Genomic DNA, 16,181 nt, shown 5'->3' on the forward strand with positions numbered 1-16,181 from the left:
TACCTATAGTTATCCTATGGAATTATGGGTATTTCTTTACGTGCTGCAGCCCTAACTAGAGCTGCAACAATTAATCGAACAAAAATCGATTATTAAATTAACTATTTTGGTCATCGAATAATCGGTTTGAGTAGTTTTTTAAGAAGAAAAGTCAAAATTCTCTGATTTCAGCTTCTTTAATGTTGAATATTTCTGGTTTCTTTGTTCCTTTATGACAATAAACTGAATATCTCTGTGGTTTGTGGACAAAACAAGACATTTGAGACATTTGGGAAACACTGATTGACATTTTTCAACATTTCTTAACATTTTATTGACCAAACAACAAATCGATTAATCATTTAAATAATCAACAGAGTAGTCGATAATGAAAAGAATCGTTGGTTGCAGTCCTAGCCCTAACATTAGAAAGTGACAGATAATTTACTGACTTCCTGTCTTCTAAGAACACAAACAGAGCACCAGTTACCGCAGATAAAGCCAAGTATTGGTTTAGTGGTAGAGTATTGGTGGCCTAATGCACTGTGTGACACTTCTCTACCTCGGGGGGGTTAGCTGTTGTCCCACTGCCCATGTAGCCATGATGATATTGTCTCAACACTAATGCTGCTCTAACTGCTCTAGCTGCCTGGGGGCGATGTACGCAGCGGGTCTAGGTGTGAAACTTCTCCACATGTCGCCTCACACACCAGAGCGCACGTACAGGACCATTGCAACCGATGCCCATGCCACAGACGCGGTGCAGTAGAGCTCTAAATGTAATGCAGTATCTGCTGGCTTCACCTAGTCCTGCATGATAAACAGCACTGAAGCACACACGCTGTACCTCAGCTTAGACTGCAGCAGCACGACACCGCCGTTGGGTTTTTGAACTTAAACTTTTAGCAAATGTTATGACAGCAGTCTGCAAATTCACCATCTTGCTGCGTGTACCCAGAATTAGAAACGCATTTAGCAAATTGCAGATTCTCCTTCATCCTTTTGTGCTGCTGTTTCAGGCTTCTGGGTGGTTTTGGGTGAAAAGCTAATTTTACTGTAGCATCTGTGTAGATCAAAGGACCTCTTATGTGTGAATGTCAGTCAGTGAATAGATGAGAGCGATGGAGGCACAGAAATCTGGATGCTAGAGAAATGATAACTGTGGTGGTGAGCAGGTCGGTGCTGCAGCACTGACATGTCCCACACACCTCAACGTGGCTTGGGTGAGTGTTGTTGCATTAACCTGCACTATTGACCCCATTACAGCTTTTCATAAGCTCCTCTACCTGATTATGAGGGAAACAGTGTTTAGTTTTAATAGAAATGAATCAGTTGTTCCTTTTTTTGTTTGATTTAGATTTAGATGTGCTTTTGAAAGTTTGTTTTGATTAACTTTTAATTTAAATTACCTCAAATAAATTGAATTTGACTCGCTTCAGTTCTCATCTCCTTGAACAACTGATGATTATTTTCCTCATCGATTCATCTGCCAATTATTTTCTCAAGTAATTGATTTTTTTTTTCTCGTGTAAAATGTAAGTACTGTCATTTCTCAAGCTTTTAGAGGCTTGGACCAGCAAACATCTGGCTTTTTTTTTTCTTAAAACATGAATATAAGGATTATTTGATCATCAAAATAGTTGCAGATCATTTTCCTGTCAACTGAGTACTCGCTCCCCAGAAAATCTGACCTTCGCTGCCCTGTTATTCTTCATTGGCGACTGTCTAGTTGATGATTACAGGCTTTAAAGTGGCACTGTTGTTTTGGTTTTTTCCCGTTGCACATGGAAGCCACACTCCTCATGCGGAACATTTGTTTTAGTTTTTAAATGGTTCGGTGTTTGACATTTTGGCCATATTGCCCCGAGGTGAGTCGGAGTGTTGGAGGAAGTGCTGTCAGCGTGATTATGTTGTTGATGTTGACGGTGAAGATGATCAGAACTGTCAAAAACAGACAAGCTGCATGTCACAGATCTCAGTACAGCCTCAGAGCTGCTGACACTGACGGACAGCGTGGTGTTTGGTGCTTCTGTTTGAGCCACGAGGTTCTTCTCACTACAGGATAGAATTAACTAAAATTTCTCAGTTTGGTCGTCTTCCCTGACAGATAAACATCCATCCGTCCTGCAAGTCTCTACCAGTCACCTATAGATTAACCTTTAAGGGGATTACAACCTCTGTGCGATCTGATTGGCTCACAGTGAGGAAGGAGAGGCATGAGCTCCTGCACAGACGCAGCCGTATAAGGAGATGGGCTGTGGCCTGTGCGTTGATGAACATCACAGTGCAGTAGGAGCTTTGAGTGACTGGAGGGGCGGGTGTTGTGGTTTAAAAAGACAAAAAAAAAGAAAAAGAAAATCTCCCTCTGGCTTTCATCAAGCGTGGCAAGCAAGAACGGAGAGGAAAGGGGGAAAAAGGAGGAGGGTGGGGGCATGAATGGAGAAGATACTTACTTCTACCGACCACAGGCAAAAAGAAAAGAGACGGATTGCAGAGGGAGGCGAAGCAGAAAAGAGCATTTCTGTCCTCAGTCAGGCTTCTTCACAGATGGTTTCAAACTATGGTGAATTTGCACGACTCATGAGCTTCAGTAGCATCGCCGCTCTGTGTGGCTGGTGTGTGCGCTCTGCTCTGGTTGGCTAGAGGCTAAAAGTCCGCAGACAGACACAGACGCACGCCTGAAAGGTTTGCAGTGAAAAAAAAAGGCCTCCCCCTCTCTCTCTCTCTCTCCATGTGTGGAAAAACATATGGTGTCTCAGGTAACACAAGCGCTGTGTGTTTATGTGTGCATGCCTGAGGTGAGTGTGGCAGCATGGATGGATAGGTCTTACTCCAGATGGTCCGTTTTTTTAGTTGCATCATCAGATTTCTTATAAATAAATTTAAAAAATCTTGGTTGATTTTTTTTTGAATCTTTGCTTGTTGTGCCATTTAATTAAAAGTCTGTTTAAATCCCTGCTCACTGTCTAAATTGAATCTAGAAAGTTTGTGTGGAGACCAGACATAATAAGAAAAAGAGCATGTCATTATTTCCCATAATCCCCTTCCTTCCCCCCCTCTCCCCCCCCTCATCGTTTTTTCCATTATTTCTTTTTTCCTCTCTCCCCCCCTCTCCTTTTGACTATATGATACTGCCATGTAGGGCAGTGCTGCTCCTTAGTCAGCGGGTCAGGAATGCCTGTGTGGACTTAAAGTTGTACTGTTTTTCTCTTCTGATCTTAATCCACCGACACCGTTCAAACTCTGCTTCGCTTTATCAGTCCAAAAGACTCATCCACCGGCTCCGCTTGTATGTAGGTCATTTCGCAAAATCACGACCGCGGTAAAACCTCAAACGATTCAGCATCACAGAACAGAAGCGCTGTGAAAGTTTGTCTCCAGCCCTCCACACAGTCTAAATATTGTAACAGCGTTAAAATGATTTCAATCATTAGAGAGTATCGTGTGATGACATCCAGCTGCAGTGATTTATTCCAGCAGGAACACGGCGAGGACGGAATAAACAAAGTTGTAGACGTGCTTTCAAACGTTGTGACACAGAAAAACACAGATAATCAATGTTAATAATACAGCATCCCTGTTAATGAATTATTTCCGCCAGTCACTGTATTCACTCTCTTCATTGAATTCACTTGGTATTTGGCCACTCCTGTTAAAATTTGCTCTAATTCCCACAAATAACAAGCTTTGACTTTCCTGTCACTCTTTTTGTTGCTTCACCCTCTCTTTTTTTCTACATCCTGAATTGTTAATGTGTGTGTGTGTGTGTGTGTGTGTGTGAGTGACTCAGCTGTGAGTTTGAGTATGACTACAGGACACACCCTTTAATGGCTGAGTACAGGCTACTACATGTTTACGAGCGTGCGTGCCCTAACAAGTGCACTTAGGCTTTGATTTAACCCACCTGCCTGAAGACTCGAGGCCTAATCTGTGAATTTTAATAGCTTATTATCTCTTTTGAAGAGCTTTTCTTGATGGTTCTTCTTTTATCATTATGCGACTGAGACCGTAGCCGATGCAAAACACAATCAGTTTTCACACATTCTTTCCCTAACACACTTTTTGGGCCTCGCCACAATGAGAGAGGGGCAATTTCCAGATTTTTCCATGCAGCCTTCTCCCTCTCCCTCTCTCTCTCTGTGATGCCTCCTCTATCTGTTGGGCCCAGACCCCAGAAGCTGTCTGTCTTGCAGATGGGCCTTTCAGCATCAGCCGGCTGTTTACGGCCAGCCAGGTAGTAGCTGCAGAAGAAGCGTGAGCCGTCCGACTATAGGATTAAAGAAGGAGAGAGAGAGAGGAGAGAGAGCTTATTTGCTTTGCGGCATCTTAGTTACTGTCTAATTAAAAAGGCTGTCTGGAGACCCAGCGTCTCTAGGCGTCACCCGGCCGAGATCCAGCCCCACGGCACAGACCCATGGTTAATGTTGTTGGATGCTGTTTGCATTCCTGCCCGGCCTGGAGTGGAGGAAGCAACACTGACCCCCAAACCCACTGTTCCTTTTTTTTCTGCATCCATTCATCCCCTCTCTCTCTCTGTCCCTGTCTCTCTCTCTCCATGTCTTTGCCATAAGGGTGTTTTGTCAAACTTATTCCAAGATGCCCTTGACTGTGAAATGATTAAAGCAAGCAATATACTGCACAGTCACCTCACGCACACACAAACACATGCAAGATAAGGTGTATGTGTTGCAGCAGCAGCAGCAGCAGCAGCAGCTATAAAGAATGTGTAGATGATCCTGCAGCTGATACAGTTGCAAACAGCAACCGAGAAATTAAAAGGACCTGAGGCAGCGAAGTCCCAGCTGATACACAGTTAATCTGAATTATAGATGGCCTCTAAAAGAAAGAAATGGAATTACGGGAGCCGGTGTTCACCGAATGCAACAGTAGCAGTAAACATGTCACGCCTAACATGTCCTGGGCAGTATTTATCTCCCCGCTTGTCCATCCATCCACCCCATAAGCATCTCTGTATGTCCAACCATGTATCGAATTTTCGGACTCTTAATAATAGATGTGTTTTCTGTAAATATTTCATGGTCGGCTGACTGAAAACACATGCCTGTCAGAGATATGGAGGTGGAAGGAGGAGGGGGGGGCAGGCAGAAGAAGGGGGGAGGGAAGGAACAGAGGGAGAGGGAGAGTGAAATCCAATCGGCAGGGTTTTAACCCCCTCACTCTGCCTGGATCAGGACGCTGCAGCAGCAGCAGCAGCAGCAGCAGCAGCAGACCTGCTGAGTGTATACATGTTAAGTCATCTCCCTCTCTCCTCTCCTCCCCCTCCCCCTCCCCCCTCCCTCTCGCTCCCGCAGGGCTCTCAGGATTCGACAGGAGGACAGGAGGGTTTAGTGGCCCCACCCTTCGCGGCGTTCCCCCCTCCGCCCCCGCCTCAGAACGGGCTCCCGGGGACGGAGTTTGGCCCCGGGGCCATGTTCGGCGCTGGGGGCCAAGGAACCACAGAGGTAGGGGCTGGAGCTAATGGAGCCCCCACCGCCGCCGCCACCACCACCAACAATATCGTAAGTACTATTCATAAAGGCTTCACTAGTAGTTTGGTGACCCGTCAGAGCGAATGAGTCATTTTCCGTTATAATTATAGACACAGTATTTGTGGAAAAAGAAACATTCTCACCACTTCTGGTTTTCTCATTTCTGACCTCTTAAAATAGTGAAGGTTTTTTAACTATTTGTATTATATACATTTGCATATTTTATTTATATATATATATATATGTGTGTGTGTGTGTGTATGTGTGTGTATATATATATATATATATATATACACACACACACACCACATTATTGAGAACAGCTGTGAACCTTTAAACCTCAACAACCACCGGCTGGATTAGCACAAAATGTCACAAGCAGGCATTCATGGTCCCGGAGGACGAATCCTAATGACTGTGGTGATCCAAAGTTGCATGCTAACACATTCAAATGAGATGGGGAACATGGCCAGCACATTTCTTTCCATGCAGCAACATTATGGCGGTGTCACTGAGAGCATGATAGCGTGCTAACATTAGCACTCAGTTCAAAGCAGCTCTGCAAATATAGCCTTTAGCATGACTTAGACTTTTATTTCACATTAATACAATAACCAATACTTAATTAAAGATGCAGCTGAGATTATAATGTGTTTTTCTAAGGCACAGTGATGATATCAAGACTGTAAACAGATGGTTTCACTGCATCCTGGACTCAACCATACGGCCACATTGTAGCAGAGTGTTCCTCATGCTAAGACAATGCTCATAAGCCATTTCTACTCCTCTCATCTTCCACAACATGTCTGTTTTGCTCTGTCCTCCCCCAGGTAAAGACAGATGAGACATCCCAGGGCGAGGCGGGCGTACAGTGCGTCGCAGGGGGAACAGGAGCAGGAGGCTCTGCAGGAGACTCCGCAGAAGCCAAAGGGACCCCCAAACGCCTCCACGTTTCCAACATCCCCTTCCGCTTCCGGGACCCAGATCTCAGGCAGATGTTTGGGGTAAGAAAGTGTGAATGCGGTTGTGGGGGCCTCATTTATAATCAGATCAATAAATCAGTCTAGACACCCTGGGACTTTCTCAGAGGGGCAACCTCACGATGGGTGGGGGTGTAGAGACACACAAAAAGAGTAGCACAAAGGGAAGACACTTGTGGGTGTCCTCTTGGTGCCTGAGAGGGGCAGTTGGCTCCTATGTGTGTCAGTGTGTTAGTATGTGTGACGCAGTGAGAGGGAAAGAGGGTACAGAGTAGTGATGAAGGCAGAGGGACCTTCAGAAACACTGAAATGAGGGAAGTGTTTTGTGTAACAGTGACCCCTAGTGTAAAGTAGCTGTAACTCACACAAGGTTTGAAGCTTCTCATTTGCTGTAAAAGACTGGGACGTTTAGTTTAATTTAATTGAATTTAGTTTAGTTTAGTTTTTTCATGTTTTTTCATTTGTAATTTTTTCATTCATAAAAAAAAGAACAGAAAGAAAAACAGTTTAATACAAAAAATAATAATAGTGCAGCTCCTGAATGAAAGGGGGCAGAAAGAAGTGAATTTATGTTGTCTAACCCTTTCCAAGAAAACCTTTTACAAATTAGATTATATATGTATCAAAGCAAAGAAGGAGAAGAAAAAGATAGAATAAAATAAGTTAAAATAATGGCTGCAGACCAGCCATCTACTCAACATCCTAGTACAACTTCTATTTTTACAACTACACAGACGTAAACAGAACTTGACACAAACTCAGAGATGTGAGTTGTTGCTCTCTTTGGTTCTATTTTTGCTCATTTCTCCTCTCACATTTATTTTCAGCAATTTGGGAAGATTCTGGATGTAGAGATTATTTTCAATGAGAGGGGCTCAAAGGTAAGTGAACAGACAGTATTTGATTTTTTTTCTAAAACAACAACCACAGTTCTGGCTGACTGCTGACAGGTATTCCCAGTGTGCTCAGTTACGACACGGAGAGATTATTGTAACGGAGCTGAAGTTATGTATTAAAACAACGGCAGAATGAAGCCGTAGCTCTTAAGCTTTTTACAGATCTTTATCTCTCCCTTTTTCCACAACGATGACGTGCCCCTCACTCACCACCAACCTATTTAACCTCTGCCGTGTACCACAGGGTTTTGGCTTTGTGACATTTGAGAACAGCGCAGATGCAGAGAAAGCCAGGGAAAAGCTCCACGGCACATCGGTGGAAGGTCGAAAGATTGAGGTAATTTTCCTCTCTCGCTCTCTCTCTTCCTCCCTCCTTCTCTCTCTCCCTCCTTCTCTTCTGTCTTCTATCTGTTCTTCCATCATAATTCTGCTTGATCACTGACTGCTAGCTAGCTCCCATCCTCCCTTTAGTGATATGCTTTGATGCAGCCCACTGGTGTCCCACTCCCTGGTCCTCTGCAATGTTTTTCATTTTTTTAAATTTAAAAAGACTTGTTTCCTCCTTTTTTTTATGTTTTTGTTTGGTTTTTGTGGTGGGAATGATTGGGGGGTGCAAGAACACTATTTAAGGCATGCTGGGTACTTTCCCTCTGCAGCATTTTTTTTCCTCCACATTAAGCTGTTGCCTCTTCACCTTTTATTTTTATTTTCCACTGATGCCCAACTTGTAGCCACACTGATTTTACAACTTTTTTTTTCTGCAACAATTGGAATGATGTTTGTGTAGTTGGCACCGGAGGGCACGAGAGGAACGCAGTGAAAGGATGATGCATGGCAGATTGCCGTCAGATGCTCTTATTTTCTCCCCTAGTGTAGAAATCCTTCTGTGTTCCCCTCTCCCGGTGTTGTGGCTAAGTGGTTGTGACAAGCTTATGGCTCCTGGTGCAACAGCAGCATGCTGGGAATCACAGCAACACTGACGCATGTTCACTTTATGGACGTCTGGATTCTTACCAAAGATCACATGAGATTTTATGTAAAGTCTGTATATGTGTGTGTGTTGAAGTTATTTATTGTTGATTTAAATATTATTTTTAATTTGTAAATGCAAGCATGTGAGTTTTTTGGAAAGCAGTTTTTTTTCTTCTTCTTTTAAATTTTTTAATTGGGGTTTCAATCAGCCAGTTGTCCATGTTGGATCTCTTGACCCAAGCCGCTGTAAGCCAGGATTTCTGCATGGGCTTACTGTGGTGATTTCCTTGGTGTGTGTGTATGCGTGGGTGTGTGCGAGCCAGTTCTTGCATGATGGATGAGGCTGGCTGGACCCCCCTTCTCTTTTTTTTTTTTTTTTTTTTTTTAGTTCTGTACTCTCAGTTCTGCTGCAGTGTGGTCGAGAATGAAACACGACCACCTGCATCCACTGGTACAATATATTCCCCCTCTGCCACGCCCGCCCTCAGTCAATCAGCAAGCTGAATGGATACTGATGGAGCCAATGTTCCCTGCATCAGTCAACAAGCTGTGTTGTGTCCCTGCCATTGCTTTTTTATTGATTGTGTGTTTCCTCCCAGGTCTTTTGCATGAAATCGGTCACTTTTCTCAAATCAGCGATTCCAGTCCGTCTGTGTTTTCAGTTGTCACTCTTGCATGTCCTCCAGTAGTGGTTGTTTGGGCTGCAGAAGGTCATGTATCAGCTGCATGGTGGGCCAGCAGCAAAATAAGTCCGTAGAGTGTGTTTCTTTCTTGTCTGTTTATGGTGCATGGGCTTGAAGAGACAAAAGGCTGGCGCGGGACAAACGGTGGATTTGTGTTTATACATTCTTTTCAACCGAGGAGAAAGGGCCGGACATTTCTATTTGAGGCAATGCTCTCTGGCAGTTCTCCGTCCTCGCAGATGTCGCTGCAGTAACTCTTGCTTTAATTGGTCATATCATTTCAGAGTTTGTTGAACTGAGATGGTTAAAGATAACTAGAGCTTCTTTTTCTTTTCTGTATTTGTTCTGTCATTCAGAAACTCTGAAATATAGGCCTATTGTATACCAAGGTTATACATAAATACTTAACTATTGTGTGTGACTGTAGTTCACTGCTGTCCACCGGCATGGGTTTTAGTCGATGTAGCCTCAGTGTGCATGGTTGGTATTTTAATATGGACGTATGAAGCCTAACTGAGGCGCTCCTGCAGACAGCTGGATGTTTTTTTTTTTCCTTGCATGTTTAACTATTTCGTTGAAATAGTTTTTGGTGATGGGACGTATTCGGTTAGCATGAACCTAGTTGCACCTGAGTGCCTCATAGAAACCAAGGCTGAACTAGCTGAGTCTTCAGAACGATTCTTCTGACTCACTGTGTCTCTGAAAGTTTGCTCTACCTGAACTGGTGCTGACATTTCTTATCCATGGTGCATGCCAATGGGAGTTAGTTAGTGGTTCCTCTCCTAGTTTAGCTGCCCCATAGTGTGCATGTGTGTAGCTTATATGAAATAGAAGGAGATTTATTGTTGCTTAAAGTCATACTGTACTTCTCTTTGTCTGGAATAAAACTCTGCGCTTTGAAGAAGTCAGTTTCCTGTGCGCTTCCAATGTATCCATGTAAGTGGCCAAACTACAGTTCACTTTGTCTCTACCTGCTTCTCTGTGACCCCATCTCATCACCATCAATGCTATATATACTGTATATATAGAGTCCTACAGGCCTACTGTATATATAGGTGTGACGGTGTGTATCTTACTCACAGTACACACCTCAGTGCTTCTCCATCCGCCCATGGCTGTCTCTGCGATTGTGTGTATGCTCTAACATAACATCTGTCTGCAGTAACATTTTGACCTGTAGGATGCTAACGATGGATCAATTCTCTCCTAACCATTCAGTCACATATGTGTATTTTACATATGTGCACGCATTTCATCCTTTGGCTGCAGTTGCAGGCTGGACAGGAAGTGTATCAGGGTCTCTGCATGGTCTCATTTGCATAGCTGATGATAAAACAAATAATTATTATTACATTTATAAAGCTTTTACAACAATATCCATGATGCACAGTTTATTGTTCCCTTTCCCATTTGTCAACAGGCGACAGTTTGATGATCTAAAAGGAAATGTAGGTGCATGCTGGCTTTATTATATTGTTACTTACAGTTGAAGTGTTTGAACTCTCAGCATGCCAAGATTAAGATCTGTACATGTCAGAATAGAGACCGTATATTTCATCCATGACCAAACAAACAGCATTGTGCAAAACAAATCTGCAGGTTCACACTTTAAAAACCACAATTTGTAAAATGTCAGAAGCGACTGCTGTGAGGACAGTAGTCACACGGACAAGAGACCATGCAGAAACCTGGAGACTTCACTCTCTCATTCACTAACCACTGCTCCGAGCTCGTGTGTTTGTGGTCGGTCTGTGTGGCCGGAGCGTTACGGGAAGTGACAGCTCCTCCGCAGCGCAGAGTTTTAGTCAGACATGTCAACAACAATGGTGCAGAGTAGCCCGAGTGTGTCAAAAGTGGTGCAGCTCTCTCTGCATGCTGTGGGGGTGGTGGTGGGCTGTTGAGTAAAAGAGCGTCATCATCGCTGCATGGATGTGGGATGAGAGGGGGATGAGAAGAAGTGGTGCCTGTGGTTCTGCATGCCTGACCATGCACACTCTTCACCAACCAGTGCTGCTGCCACACACACACACACACACACACACACACACACTCCCCACTGGGACAGAGCTGGCCTTCTACTCATTGCAGTCATTCCCATAATGAACATTTTGGATAATTTTTTAATTCAGCTGTAATATAATATTCCCTTTGCGAGAGATTGAATTGAAAAGAACTTGATTTTGAATTGGTGATGGCCTGAAGCGAAGGAATACCAGCTCCCCGTGTCCCAGTTTCATAGACGAACCCCCCGCCCCCACACACACACGCACACATGCACACACTAAACTCCCCTTCTGCTATGGATTTGACCAGTCCTGTTTTGTTTTGTTCTCAGATCTATCCGTTATTGCATGATTTGCCCTAGAAAAACTGAATGAAATGTGCGAGTATTCATGTGTGTTTGCTTTGTACATGAGTGAAAATGTAGAACAGGTTGAAAGAAAAGGGGAAAGAGAGTTTGTACTTTGCCCTTTCCAACCCTCTGTCTATGTTGTTATGTGTGTGTTGACTCCATTCTTTCTCTTCCTTATCCCTTCATTCTCTTGTCGCCAGTCAAGATTTGTCTTTGTCATTTTGGTTTTTAATTTTAAAGTAGCTGTTCTTTCTAACCTTAACGTTCGATTTTTTTTCATAATTTTAGTCTGCCTCATTTTGTGTCCTCTTCTTTCCATCTATTTTCTTTTGAATTTCCTGTCTTGTATGTATTGTTTGACCGTCCTTCAGTATGTTCTTTTGTGGTGACTGGTAAAAACTGGAAATTATAGCCACTATACCCACGATCAGTTTCCAAACACACACACACTTCTCTTGTGGCCTAACTATACCACACAAGAATGAGTCATTTCTTGCTACATCTAACCAAAATACCTCCGCTTGTCCTTTTGACTGGAATAGACCCAGACAGCATTAAAGCAACCTTTGCTATCCTGCTCTTATAATGGAGAGTGGTGTGCATTTGTATCTGCTCTTCTGACTTTTCCTCGGAGGTGTTTAAACTCACTGCATCTCACTGTACTGTACATCCAGTAGCCTAGTTTCTGGGGGTCAGGACGGGGTTGCCCCTGTATCTCCATGCTCCTCTACCATGTCTTCTGTTCTCTAGGGCACCAAACACCTTCCTGTCACCGGTCTGATTGTTGTAATGATGCTCAGAGCTCTGTTAAGCACTGAGAGCTAGCATCCTCTCCCTCTTCTTCCTCTTCCTTCTTTCTCTTTTATTCTGTTCTGAGCTGTAACACTGCTGCTGTCAGGTTTTAATTTCACATGGGGCAATAAAAAAAAGCGGGGGGCATTTAGGTTTCTTTTGTTACTAGGATATTTGTTCCTTTATTTATTATATTTTTTCTGTTTCCCTGACGACTTCTGTGTGTTGTTGTCAGTCTCCACGGTAACCACTCGCTGTTTCTACGGCAACGGTAAGTTGTGTACAAACATCTATTACTGAACTGATCCCCTTCCCAACCCACCCCTGCAACGGGCCTTTGACACAGCATTATGTAGAGTAAACTGTGAAGTGACAACATTAGTCTTTGCATTTCTATTTAGCAGATGTAATGATCATAGGCCCACACAATGTAATGCCCTAGAAAGCAGTTGCTATTATGTAACAGCACAGTACCACAGGCACACAGACAGATTGGACACAGCATCTTTCAACACATTGAATGTTTTTAGCGGTAATATTTTCTCCACATGTCCGTACCCCCACCACATCATTAACACCTCACTGGGAATGACCGAATGTAATCACCCTCTTCTATGCAATCACACGGCTATCTACAATCCATCTAATTAATTCTCCGTCGGACTCAATGTACATAGTCCTCTCCTTCCTAATTAATTAAAATCAACAGAAATGATATGAAGCTTTGCTCCCTGTTGCTGCCTACGATTGCTTTGAGTGAATGCAGACCCCGAGCTACAGGGAAAAATAATAACTGCTGCTCTGGTTTTGAATTCCTTTATTGTACTGACCTGCCTGCTTTTAGCACAGTGTAACTTTGTCAGATCTCAGCCGAGTGGACACATTGTGCAGTTGAAAAAATGCCGTAACACTGCTGCCTGTCTTTACTGCCAACACAAGTAGGATAGCACATAATAAACTAGCACACTGTGTCGTGCCATTAAAGATTAATATTGAACTGCTCATTGGGGATCTTCTGTTAATGCATATAAAAATCAAATGTGTTGAGAAACAATGCTGTTGAAGATCTGGATTGGGTTGCACCAGCTATTCATGAATCCATCACTAAGTTAGTAAGTAAAAAAAAAACAAAAAAACTGAATTGTATTTGCTTATCCAGACTTTAATGTGTAAACGAAACACACAACACATAGTGCTGTCCAGTCAAGAGCCATCAGCTTTGTAACCAGGAAGTCACTGGGAAACATAACATCTAAAAGTGACCATTATTAAAAACATATCTTTTGTGAAGGTGTTCCTTTGTTATCTATTCCCATGTACATGGAAAAATATGTGTACTTCAGAGGGTGTAAATATGAAGCAGCAGCTAATCTCTAGGTGAGAAATATTTGGTTTGGTTTAGTTTAGAGATGTGTAAAATTCCACTTTGCAGACACTGAGATCTGAACCAGGTTAAGTTTACGAACAGCTGGTGCAACTGGCTGGTCGCTTAACAAACCAGCCAGGCCATGTCCCAATTCACTCCCTGTTCATTATATCGTGAACAACATTTACCCTCCACCGTTTCAATTGATTGTCTGAATTTGTGTTAATGTGAAGTGTGTGAACCTCTTGAAATGACCTGGTTCTCAGCATTAAGTGAAAAAAAAAGTTATTTGATCTTCACCGGAATTACAAATGCAAACACAATGTGCTGGCATCACACAAAGTTGTGATCTTGTGTGTATTGATATCTGGTTAAAGCCTCCTTTGGCAGTAATATCCTCAAACAAGCTCTTCAGTAGCTGCTGATCAGACCTGGACAATACGTTCTTCCTGCTTGAGCTGATGCAGCACGAACAGATAGTCAGGGTGTCTGGTGTGAGCAGCTCTGAGATCACTGCACACCATCTCTACTGGGTAACTTACACCTGTCCGATGTTTAGGGTCATTGTCCTGCTGCATCACCAGCTTCTAGCTTCAGCAGGTGAGCAGCCGCTCTGACGTTCTCCTGGAAGAGATTTTAATCCAATTTAATTCATTTTCCCCTCAATTGTGTGGAGCTGTCCAGAAGCAGCCACAAGCCCAAAGCCCCACATCATGATGTTCTCTCTGTTCTTGACCTTTGGGCTTAATGTTTTCCAGTTAGCATGCAGTTTTTACACTAGTACTGCATGTTCTTTACAAACAGTTCAAGCTCAGTTTCATTGGTAAGCAAAACATCTTGTTCTTTTGAAGTCCTCTGAGCTGAACTGTGACGCCCATTTCTAGGGAAAGGAGCCACAGAGCTGAATCGTTTCCATTTATAGACAGTCTGAAAAAAATAAATTCTCTTAGATGACTGCTGATTTGCATAGAGTCAAAATGGAAACGATTCTTGTGCAAGGCATGTTTCTTGTGAACAGCAAAAATGGTTGAATGCTCTCGGCCTTGTTTCACTGATTGGACCCCTTGTTCATGTCATTAGTTCAGGGGTTCACATACTTTCTCCAGCCTACACTGGGATAGTTTGAACGTTGTTTTCAGTATGTACAAGAACAAATGGCTCATTATTTTTACTAGGATGAAGCTTCGACCTTATTTGAAGACATAAATATAAACAAATGAAGATCATTCCAATGGGTTCACTTGCTTCGTCTCGCCACTGTGAGTGGTGCTCTCAAAAAAAAATCATGCTTTATAAATTTAACTTCATGATCATGTACCATTGTCTGCCAATACTCCCCACAATGCATTGCGCTGCATTTCATAGATGGTAAAATTGCTGTTGTGCGGCTCAGCAGCTGACAGTGATGATGCAAAACGATCGTGATAAAATCTCAATTTACTGCTCACTGCAGAGCCGAGTGCGTAGCATCTGCCGTATGGGGAGGAGCGAAGCAGGGAGTGATTTCGGACACAGCCCCAGTGTTGTTGTCACCATATGCATCTCTAAACCGATATGGGGTTTACCTCGCTGTGTTTTTGGGTCTCTATTATGCTGCCATTTTGTTTTTCTCTTTTGGTTTGGTTTTCTTGTAGTGGACTGTCTGTGTATTAGTAGTTGTAGTCGTAGTCGTAGTGTACTGGTCCTAGTTTGTGACACACGGTTCTAATGCCTGGCATAGTGTATCATGTTTATTTTATTTCTCTCCTTTTTTGGGAATGAGGATTGCTCTCTCTCTCACACACACACACACTCTCTCCTTCTCTCTCACCCTCTCTCTTTCTCTCCCTCTCTCTCGTTCTCTCTCTGTTCCCTCCATCCTTTGGTGCTCTGTTTCTCAACCCACCACATATAATGAGATTTTCAGGAGAATGGTCACCAAATCTAATTGCTTTATTTGAATGATGCACCTTGGTATATATGTTGTGTTTTAAACAGTTATTGTCATTAGTTTTTTTTTTGTGTTGCTCATGTAAATTTTCTCCCTTTTTTTCTCTTTCTCTTCACTCCATCTTTATGTTCTCCTGTTTTTGTACATGGACTGGCTCTGTCTCTTTACTTCTCACCTGCATCCCTTCCTCTTAACCTACCTGTCCCATCTTTGTCTCGTATGTGTTCGATGTGGGAGTGCTGCGATTGTTTTTGATTGGTCTCTATGCTGCATCCAACGCTTGCTGATTGGCTGAATTTTTTTACGTTTTTTGGTTTGTTACTCACTCTTGGTCATGTGATGCGCCCATATTTGGCTGCGTGTAATTTCTGTGTTATACGATTATTAATTTTGTCAAACAAATGTTTTTGCACCCCCTCTTTCTCTCCCTCTTCCTTGTATTTATTTTGAATATTTCTTTTTAGGTATGTAAACCCCACAAGTTTGGTTTCATATGGAAATGTGACTTCATTTTGTCTGGGTTTATTGTTCAGGCTCGACTGGGAGGGCAAAAGTGGGATGAGAAAGGCTGAATGTTTTATTTATCATTAACACTTTGAGATTTGCCTTCTATATTGGTCTCTGTTGATTTGCATGTGTTACTGTCAACCAATTTATCCAATTGTATTAATTGCACATTACACAAACTTAGGTACACAGACACAGCTGATTGCCCACCATTAACGTACCGTAGGCTAAATC

At 42.9% G+C, this 16,181-nt stretch overlaps 1 protein-coding gene across 6 annotated transcripts in view; it reads left to right on the forward strand.

Moving 5' to 3' along the window:
• Positions 1-16,181, forward strand: part of LOC146983358 (RNA binding protein fox-1 homolog 2-like) — a 49,261-nt gene that overhangs the window by 20,106 nt on the left and 12,974 nt on the right. For all 6 annotated transcript variants that reach the window (XR_015036313.1, XR_015036314.1, XM_085784900.1 and 3 more), the window contains 4 exons: positions 5,292-5,498; positions 6,299-6,472; positions 7,276-7,329; positions 7,589-7,681. Coding sequence is in view for 4 of the 6 variants with exons in the window: in XM_085784900.1 (XP_085641026.1) it covers positions 5,292-5,498; positions 6,299-6,472; positions 7,276-7,329; positions 7,589-7,681 (528 nt within the window). In the remaining 2 variants the exon portion in view is untranslated. The remainder of the gene's footprint in view (positions 1-5,291; positions 5,499-6,298; positions 6,473-7,275; positions 7,330-7,588; positions 7,682-16,181) is intronic.

The sequence above is a fragment of the Trachurus japonicus genome, chromosome 8 (assembly GCF_045865225.1).
Source record: "Trachurus japonicus isolate A0001 chromosome 8, Traja_1.0".
Classification (NCBI taxonomy): Eukaryota; Metazoa; Chordata; class Actinopteri; order Carangiformes; family Carangidae; genus Trachurus; species Trachurus japonicus.